This window comes from Oncorhynchus mykiss, chromosome 1, assembly GCF_057628025.1.
Source record: "Oncorhynchus mykiss isolate SJ-2025 chromosome 1, ASM5762802v1, whole genome shotgun sequence".
NCBI classification, from domain to species: Eukaryota; Metazoa; Chordata; class Actinopteri; order Salmoniformes; family Salmonidae; genus Oncorhynchus; species Oncorhynchus mykiss.
The window spans coordinates 9,969,020-9,979,504 of NC_143022.1; the positions used below are offsets into that span (position 1 = coordinate 9,969,020).

General features: G+C 39.6%; 1 protein-coding gene and 1 pseudogene across 2 annotated transcripts; one reads left to right on the forward strand and one right to left on the reverse strand.

Annotated features, from left to right (window-relative positions):
* Positions 1–857: 857 nt before the first annotated feature.
* ndufb5 (NADH:ubiquinone oxidoreductase subunit B5) lies at positions 858–3,474 on the reverse strand. Its single transcript, XM_021615003.3, has 6 exons — positions 3,353–3,474; positions 2,693–2,778; positions 1,855–1,921; positions 1,635–1,696; positions 1,314–1,420; positions 858–1,090 (listed from the first exon to the last, which is right to left on the reverse strand). The coding sequence occupies exons 1-6, from the start codon at positions 3,468–3,470 to the stop codon at positions 970–972; spliced, it is 561 nt and encodes a 186-aa protein (XP_021470678.3). The 5' UTR covers positions 3,471–3,474; the 3' UTR covers positions 858–969.
* Positions 3,475–3,607: 133 nt separating this feature from the next.
* LOC110531731 (large ribosomal subunit protein uL29m-like) lies at positions 3,608–7,366 on the forward strand (annotated as a pseudogene). The gene is made up of 9 exons (XR_016482637.1): positions 3,608–3,612; positions 3,699–3,842; positions 4,554–4,702; positions 4,825–4,885; positions 5,645–5,741; positions 6,103–6,228; positions 6,539–6,572; positions 6,815–6,870; positions 7,043–7,366. The product of XR_016482637.1 is annotated as a large ribosomal subunit protein uL29m-like (transcript).
* The last annotated feature ends 3,119 nt before the right edge of the window (positions 7,367–10,485 follow it).

Consider the following 10,485-nt stretch of genomic DNA (forward strand, 5'->3'; position numbering starts at 1 on the left):
GTTCTCAATGGACATTTGGGTGCTGTCTTAAATTCGCTCTGGCTATCTACTCCGATTTCAGAGCACTCTCGTCTGACTACCAGAGTGCAGAATAATTAATTTACAAGTGCTCAACACCCGTTGAACATGGCTGGTGTCAGTAAAGGTTGGCAAAAAAGCGTACTTACATTTTTGCCAGCAGCACAGTTACAGTCACCAACTCACTGGATAACATGAAAACTGCATAACCAGGTCTGCTAGGGTGGGTAAAATGGTCAGAGTGGTCTCATTTGTGTCTGGAAGTAGCTAGCAAGCTAGCCAACATTAGCTAGGATGCTTGACTGCCATTGTAATGTCAGAACGCTCAAATCAACCCAACTCCTCGGCCCGAGCGTCCAGTGTGCACTCGGAGAGTGAAAAGGACAATCTGACAATGCTCTGAATTTACGAGTGCACTCTGCAGCTCAAAAGGCTTATCTGATCTGCATTGTTGTGAAAGCAAATGTCCCGAGAGTATCGATCATTACATGATCGCGCCTTCACTTCGTTTCATATCTTTCACTGTTTCTATATCAATGCAGAATGAGGGAGAAACATTCCTCACAGCACAGCCATCCAGTAGACATTCATTGGTTATGACAACGTCACTTTTCTTTAGCTATGAGGAAGCATAAACGACCTGTCGGTGAACATCGCAACAAATGGGAGCAATAACTCAAAAGAAAGTTGAAAGACAGTTGTGCATCACTGCGAGAGAATGGGCCGTTCAGTACGTACCGTTGCAAAACATTTAGCCAAATGAACGCACCCCGGCTTAACCAAATTGTAATTGTGAAGCCCATTAACAGAAAATACATGTCTAAAGATGAAAAACAGCCTTTCAAAGTATTGACATTTACTTTATTTTAGTCATGAAGAAAATAATATACAAACAGTGAGCCATCAACACGTGGCACTGACAGTTTAGACTGGGTGGTTGGACCGGTTGGTTTAATTGTCAGGCGTTGATTTGATGCTGTTGTCGACCAGATTCTTGTCCAGTGTCTCAATGTGGAACCAAGGTCCATCTCCCTTCGTTCTCATCTGCTTACGCACCTCTAGCTGTTTCAGTCTGCAGGTACAAAAACATAAAATTTGCCAAAAAATCCTTTGTACAGATTGTAGATGTGTATTGTCAACAGTCTTTTCTTTAATATTTTACTTTCCATTTTTTGTTAATACAAAACATAAGGAATGCAAGCACTATGTTGCAAGAGGACCTAAATGTTAGGGCAGCAAACCAATTAGATACATGCTATGCAGTCAGTGGCAGCTCATCACTGTGTGACACTCACCTCATCTCACCCTTCTCAGACTCAATCTGGATCAGAGCCATCATTTTCTCATAGTCTTTCACTGGGGAGTCATAGAAGGTCCGTGAGATCCACCTGGTGATAGGATGCTGCAAATACAGGGACAACAATAGGACTCACAATCAACTTTGCCCAAGTCCTATTGTAAGCAATCTCCAGTGGTATCTCCAATGTGAATGTTTTGTTCAGATTTAAAGGCTAGCTGATGCCATTTCATTTTCTGATAGAATGACTAGTCACTTCTGATATTTGCTAATAAGGCATGGATTGTGATGAGTGAATATAACCGTGGGATCGTAGTACCTTGTAGTACTCCCAATGCTCAGGCTCATAACCTTCAGGAATTCCAGCCAGCTCAGCCTCACCTTAAAAAAAAAAAACAGAATAAAATATTTAGGTTAATTTATATTTTACCATTTTTCTCCATAAACATGAACTGAAAGTGCCAGTGTCTTCATTATCACCCCTGTCCCATATAAAAATGGAACATTTCTGTACAATGGAAATATCTACACACACTCACCGACAAACACATTCACGGACGTCACAAAGACCGCAACTGGGATTCCAGTAAGCAGGATATAGAATTTCTAGGAAGAAAAGTGGGGGGTGAATAAGTTAGTGAATGAAGTGGTTCAGTGCTGTGGACAGTGATGTAAATAGGATAGTTCCAGTCCTTGATCATGACTCACAGTTCCATTACATTACACGTAAGAGTAGTTGGACGAAGGCATCTTCTGTATGGGGGAGTTTTATTAAGAGCCCTGACGCTTGGTCTGAACATTAACTCGCACTGCCGGCGGTACAGTTTTGGAAGCATAAGGAAAAACAAAAAAGGCTCAAATTGATACACAACTATATATAGTTAGTGTTCCCACACAGCCATATCTCCATGTTACAGCGCTTGTTTACGGACAACAGAGACGACCACCTATGCTAATTAGCTATCTAACATGCTCCGAACACCTGTATGTAAGCGTAAGTGTATTTTCGTCAGATGGAGGCACATAAGCTGTATGGATTTGTGAACTGCTAATGTTTCTTATTTGAAAGATTCTTTCTCGCTGACTAAAATTGAGGACCAATTGTTTCTAAAGCCGATGATTGACTTTTCTAAACGTTATAACACAGCATCGGGATTGCAGTTCACATGAGCCAGTCTTGGCTGAAGCTAACCGCTGAAAACCGCAGAGAGAAGTCCGAATTTTTCTGAAAACTATTGTTGTTTAAGGGCTTGTAAGTAAGCATTTCAGGGTAAGGTCAACACCTGTTGTATTCCGCACAAGTGACAAATGCCATTCTCAATCAAATTGTGCCTAGAGTTTGAGAACTAGTTTTAGTCTGAATAACTAGAAACTTACCAATAACTGCAGAAACCTCCGGTCATAGAAGCCAGTGGGCTTGATGATAAACATCTGCTTCCCATGACTTCCCCAGCGGACTGCCACTGCAAAGCAACGTTTTCAGGGATGTTAAACACGGCAACACATTATTTATGTGTGCATATAAAGCATTGCATTACTGTGTTGCTGCACATAGAGGAAAAGGTTGGAAAGGTTGCTAGTTAGTTACCATTCAACTAGCTAACTATTGTTCAGTTGTGTCAAAAATGAAATTCTGTCATCACTGTGAAATTCAGTTGTTTTGGTGTGTGTTGTGCTAGCAAGGCTGTGTGTATTTAGCTTGGCTGCTAGCTAGCTTAGCAGCTATCGTTTGTCCACTAAGCAGGTCAACAACACGTCAAGTTCATGAGCATCACAAGTCGTTTGAAAACTATGAAAATCAATCAGTAAAATAAAATCTGTATGTTGTCGTTTGTAGTGCTGGCAAGAGGAGACACTTGAGAGAAAGATTGCTAACTAGGTCATGCCATGGCTAGCTAGCCAACTAGCAACGATAAGAATAAGTTAGCAGGAAGCTAACGTTAGCCAGTCACACAGGACTAGCTACAAGGTCACAATAAGAAATGCCCACCACGAAAGAAGGAATTGTAGATGTTGGAAACGTGGAATACCATTTACCTTTATCTGTGCGTTGTGCAGTTCTGCTGAGCAAATTCACCACAGAATTCCCCGATTTTAGAGGATTTAGCCTGGCTGCAAAAGCAGCGGCAGACCGAAGAACACTCATGCCCACCATCGCTACTGAGGGCAAGCAGATTGGCAGACGCCTCTGTGATTGGCTCGACCATGTAGAGTCGAAGCAGCCATATTTACTAAGGGAAAACATATGCGAATAACAAAATAAAGAATTTATGTAAATATTTAATTTCCAATATGTTGCTTTTTATTAGCTTTTGTTCACGATTAAAATTGCTAAAATTATTTACGTGTGTTTATTTATTTTGGTGATGCATCCTGGGTAGAGTATTAGAGCAAACAATGCGGTGACCTCAACAGGATGTGTTTTGACACTTAGCAGACAGTTTCAAAACGCTTTTAGGATATCTACACCCTTATCAGCTCAACAGTCTGCTCTCACTTTGACCAAATCTCAGTCTTATACTCACAGGTAACAACCAAATACTCGATCTAAACGTGATTTGATTCTCAATTGCGATATTGTTCTAAAACATAAAGCCCTTAACTTTCATATCACATCCAAATAATTTCACAAATGCAAAATATGCACTTACTGTACACCACAGGAGGTTGGTGGCACCTTAATTGAGGAGGACGGAATCATAGTATTGCCTGGAATGGAATTAAGGGAATGTTATCGAACTCAAATACATGGTCTCCATGTGTTTGATTCCATTCACGCCATTCCAGTCTTTATTATGAGCCGTCCTCAGGTGTTCAGTGCCTGTTAGATAGATAATTAGCACAGGTGGTCCCTCTGTTTTCTGTCTCTAAACACATGACGCAACATATGACCGTGTGGGAACCCTAACCCTATAAAAGGTATGTATCAATGTAATCTTTGTTTTATGAAAATCTTTTATAGTTGATTTGAAAGATATAGTTCAATATACTTCCAAAACCGTACCACAAGAGATGCATGTTAATGTTTAGATTGAGTTTAGCAGCTCTTAACTAAACTCCCAGGTACAGAAGATGCCTTCGTTCAATGATTCTTATGTGTAATGTAATGGAACTGTGTGTCATTACCATGAGCTATCACCACCATGGCACTGTCTGTAATGTAATGTAATACAATGGTGAGGATGCTGATGAATGTATTTTACCATGTACCTAAATCTGCTGTTGTCCCCTCTGTTAGGCTAACATCTCCTCTTTTTAGCTCAAGTTCGCACTGTCATGTGGGCCTTCTCCGTCAGTGTCGGCCTCTGCACACAACCATCAGCAGGAGAGGACTTGAGGAGTTTTTCGACATACCTGAAAACTGGGGGGAGGCAACCGTGAAGTCAGGTTAGCCTTTTGACTGTATATCTGATCACCAAAGCAAAGCTTTTTTTAATTTTAAAAATAAATACATTTCCTCCGACTAAGGGACTGAGTATGAAATTGATTATTTTCATGATTAATTGTAGGAGCACCATGGATGGCCAAGCAACTAAGGACAAAAAGTAATGAGGACTTACATAAGCTCTGGTAGGTGGTGGATGTTGACACTAAGTATGTTTACATGCACACTAATAATTTGATATTAAACTGATTATGGCAGTAGGCAGAGTATGGCATTAGCCATGTAAACAAGCCTAGTGGTTAGAGCGTTGGACTAGTAACCGGAAGGTTGCAAGTTCAAACCCCCGAGCTGACAAGGTACAAATCTGTCATTCTGCCCCTGAACAGGCAGTTAACCCACTAGGCTGTCATTGAAAATAAGAATTTGTTCTTAACTGACTTGCCTGGTTAAATAAAGGTAAAATAAAATAATTGAAGTAAGCATAAGTTGATTAAAACATCTGGTTTTCTGATTCAACTTTCAAATTATTAGGACATGTAAACAGCTTAATCTGCTTTCCAGCGGTGTATATGATCTGTGTATGTGTCAGCACCATGTATGCGCGAGTGAAGTGTGTTCGGAAAAACTGAAAGTATGTATTTTATAGTTCACATGCAAACTTTATGTCCGAACTCCGAATCAAATAGTTTTCACAAAAATAACATGGTAGAACGTTTGTGATTGGCGATTTTCTGCGTTTGTCAAAATCCCATCAGGTAGCCTCATTTCAGATGTGTCCATGTAAACAGGATTATTAAGGAAATCGTTCTTCTTGCAAAGCATGTAAACATTAAAGAACTATTATATTAACCTATCACAATCACATTATTGTGCGCATGTAACAGTGCTCATTGAAGAGCACTGACCTCCAGAATGAATATCCATGAAATAAACTGTTCTCACAGGTATGTGCTCCTGAAAGAGAAGAACATGCTGCTTACCACTGAGCAGGAGTCCAAAAGGCAAAGGATTCAGATGCCAAGTCCAGAGCGACTGAAGAAGGTAGATGACACGGCACTTCTGACCAGGTTCACCATTATTAAACATCTGACCAGGGTCATCATTATTAAACATCTGACCAGGGTCATCATTATTAAACATCTGACCAGGTTCATCATTATTAAACATCTGACCAGGTTCATCATTATTAAACATCTGACCAGGTTCTCCATTATTAAACATCTGGAAATATGTCTAGTAGGGCATAGGTAATAATACAAGAATATCAAAGGGGAAGGATTAATGTCAATGACGGCTATCAATGGGTCTCTTTTTGAGAAGTGTTATTGGTCCAACTAGTACCTTTAAATATGAATGCAGATACTCCAGTCCACAGAAATTGAGACAACCCTTATGTCCTCAGATTGAAAGGTCCATGAAGAGACACAGTGGTGAAGGAGAGAGAAGACGCTCTCCGCCTGCTCCAGACAGGTCAGGAGATAGCAAGACCTGGGGTCTGGAGAAAGGATGTCTTTGGACGGGTCTACTGGTACGGAGCTTCCATACACAACACACCACCTTCATACAATATCTCCTTCCACAACAAAGTGTTGCTTTCACCTTACTCTCCTCGTTTGCCATTCAATTTTCAAACATGCTGTACAAAATGTAGCATGTTAGCATGGCCGACATTGAGTGAAGTGAACCGTCTTTGGAAAACTATCGGGGGTGAAGAATTAGGTACTTGAAGCAAACACAGGCATTTCCCCTGAAAAAATATTCAAAGTTACTTCATAGGTGTCAAATGGCAAGTTTGAATGTTATTGTACACTCTGCGATCATTGTATTTTTTTTTCTAGGTACCGGTTTAGAGAGCATGCCCTTCCTTGGTACATGTGTATCAGTATAACTTTAGACCGTCCCCTCGCCCATACCCGGGCGCGAACCAGGGACCCTCTGCACACATCAACAACAGTCACCCACGAAGCATCGTTACCCATCGCTCCACAAAAGCTGCCGCCCTTGCAGAGCAAGTGGAACTACTACTTCAAGGTCTCAGAGCAAGTGATGTCACCGATTGAAACGCTATTTAGCGCGCACCGCTAACTAAGCTAGCCGTTTCACATCCGTTACACATGAACAAGCGATGCAAACGTTTCTACACACCCCTATATGTCACCCCCCACATGATGTAGGAAATATTGTTCATGCATTCATTTATAATAGTGTACAGTAGGAGAACCTCCAAGCAGAGCACTTAAATTATACAAGATGTGACATGGTTTTGTCCTGGGTCAGCTTCAACTTCACAAGGGCAAAAGCACTCGTCTGTTGTCACAATTAGTCTTCTTTATTTTTTCCAGGCTTCGTCTAGAGAAACACCTCCGTGCTAAGAACAGAAAGCAGAACGGAGAGAGACAAAAGCAAGCCGGGCTCCAGGAGAAGTTTCCTCAAATGAAGGCCCGGACATCATGAGACTGTTAATGACCAATAAACATTATTCTCCCTGCTGCCATTCAGATTGGAGCTTGTGACTGTATCTAAATTAATTTACCCCCTGTTTTTTGCATAAATATGTCTGTCATCAGCATTTATTTGATGTTGGTAGACTGTAGCATTTGTATGTCTTTCTCTGTATCATGATGCCTTGACATTGGTTATTAATATTAAAGTGATGTACAGACTGAGTTTGTACTCTATTTTTAAGCCACAAAAATCTAAATATCCTTGAACATAACTTAATTTTCAAGTTGAAAGAGTGCGCCAAGAATAAATTGTGGGTGAATAAATATTCTGTTTTTAATCAAACTTTTGTAATGCTGTAAACCCTTTCCATCAATTGTCACTCCAGGTATTCTGAACATTGTCTTTTCTATTATGAATGGGATATTTTTCATACCAGTTTGACTGCTCAGACAAGTGTAATAAACTATCATTACGAACGTGAACGTTGACTAACAAAAGTTTAAGTTATACACCTTCAATACTTGTTACCTACATTAAGCCAAGATGGATCTTGAACTTCGATACCATTACATGAAGGGTCAATGGTGAAAACCCTGCAAGCCAGTGATATAGAGACATTAGAAAAGGTTTGTTTTCAGTGGTGCAAAGTACTTAAGTAAAAATTATTTAAATCTTTTTGGGGGTATCTGTACTTTAACTATTTATATTTTTGACAACTTCAGTACATTCATAAAGGACAAAAATGTACTTTTGACTCCATCCACTTTCCCTGATACCCAAAAGTACATTTTGAATGCTTTGTATGACAGGAAAATGGTCCAATTCACACACTTATCAAGAGAACCTCTGATCTGGCAGACTCAATAAACACAAATGCTTAGTTTATAAATTATGTCTAAGTGTTGGAGTGTGCCCCTGGCTATTCTTACATTCAAAAAAAGCAATACAATTGTGTTGTCTGCTTTGCTTCATTTTTTACATTATTTTTACTTTTGATACTTGAGAATATTTCAAACCAAATACTTCCCAAGTAGTAGTTTACTGGGCAACTTTCACATTTACTTGAGTCATACTGTTTACAACTGACTGATTGAGGACTTTTTCCACCACTGTTTGTTTTGGACATTTATTTTTTATCAAATGTATTTGACAGGGACAATCTACTGTATTTCTGTAAATGTGCCAGATTTAGCCAGCTGGCTTTGTGATGTAACAAAGGTAGCTGATGATGTAATGAAAACAGACAGTTAAATATGTGTGTGTAGAACTGTTGCACATTTGCTCTGGAAATGAGGACCAAACCTACTCGTCAAAAGGAGTGAATTGCACCTCCAATTGAAGTCAATAATAAGGTATGGACTCATGCCAATACAGTCATTATTTATATAGCTCTGTAGCTTGCAGTATTTTGAAGGAGATAAGCAAGGGAAAATGATGCTTTGGTTAATATTTCTCACGTGAAAGGAAACATGACCATGCTAACTGAAAAATGGATACATGAATATTGGTCAAATGTACCTACATATTCTGAAGCTGTGTTGGGCCTACTTGATAATTTAAAAAAAAGTCACATAGACGATGTCCATAAATTAGACAACAATACTGAACAGTTGTAGCCCGTTGGTAGTGGTAGGCTTCTGGCTGTGATCTCTGACCACTGTAACAGTGAATAGTGTCAATTTACCCGCGGTGTATAGGCTTGTTTACTAGGCTAACTAGTGCATTGGGGTGGGCTATGTGCAGCATGGGCATACAGGAAACCACTCTAGCCTCTTAACTCACCTTGGCCACGAGCTCTATAGTTTACAGCTATTGCATCACCTACAAAGCATCAACTGAATGTTGAATGTCAGGTATTTTAATTGTCTGTATTGTCTACTTGTTAAATGTTTGTAAAGTCTTCATTTGTAATTGTTTGTAATGTCTTATCAATTGGTGTTGGACCACAGGAAGATTAGCTAACGTTATAGCGTTAGCTAATGGGGACTCTAGTAAAGATTCACAAGACTGTTCACAGATTCACATTGATCACAGAATCGGATTGATAATCTTAATTCGAAGTTTGAGTTTTTTACTGGACAACCAACACTTGACAGATGGGCTAATCCATAGAAAGAAAATGTGATCTTGGATCTTGAACTCCCCTAGCTACATTTCGACATAATGTTCAATATTACTAGTCACTCTGTCCTTACGAACAGTAAATCATTGGGTCTGACTCTTTTGATTTAATGCAATTTCATCATCGATAGTGAAACAACCACCACATAATCGTCAACTCCCCCCTACAAAACATGAATTTATTTGTGGTTTATCCTCTTTAGCTATTTGGTATTAGGTGTGATCCTGACTTGGAATGGCCACGAAGTTACACATTGTTTTAGGAAACATGAATTTATTTGTGGTTTATCCTCTTTAGCTATTTGGTATTAGGTGTGATCCTGACTTGGAATGGCCACGAAGTTACACATTGTTTTAAGTCCAGTTAGTTTGGAAGTTGTGGTAAATGGGGGAGTGTGAGCGCGTGTCATGAGATGCTGCAGGTGTTGATATGGGGATGGATAGGCTACCACTGCCTTTAATTACTACGCTCTGCCTGCACCTACCTCAACTGGTACTCTGCTGCCTCGCTGTGGTGAGAGCACTAACACACTGAACATGATGGACAAGGATGCTCCATATAGCCATCCATCACTGTCCAGGCACAGTGGATGTAATACAGAATGACAAGATATGGTTTGATATCTCTTCTGAAACTGGGGTGGGGTTATTGAGTTCAGGGTTGTGTAATGGTTGCTTCCATGTCAGTCCTCAAAGATGAAATTGCATAGAATCGAATGAATCACATCCAATGATTTCCCGCTTTGGACATTGTTTTGAAAATGATGCTCCATAGCTGCCATACCTTTGATGTCATAAACTGTTACAGAATTCCCCTTCCTTATTATAAACTCTGATTAAAATCTAATCAAATCAAATCAAATTTTATTTGTCACATACACTTGGTTAGCAGATGTTAATGCGAGTGTAGCGAAATGCTTGTGCTTCTAGTTCCGACAATGCAGTAATAACCAACAAGTAATCTAACTAACAATTCCAAAACTACTGTCTTATACACAGTGTAAGGGGATAAAGAATATGTACATAAAGATATATGAATGAGTGATGGTACAGAGCAGCATAGGCAAGATACAGTAGATGGTATCGAGTACAGTATATACATATGAGATGAGTATGTAAACAAAGTGGCATAGTTAAACTGGCTAGTGATACATGTATTACATAAGGATGCAGTAGATGATATAGAGTACAGTATATACGTATCCATATGAGATGAATA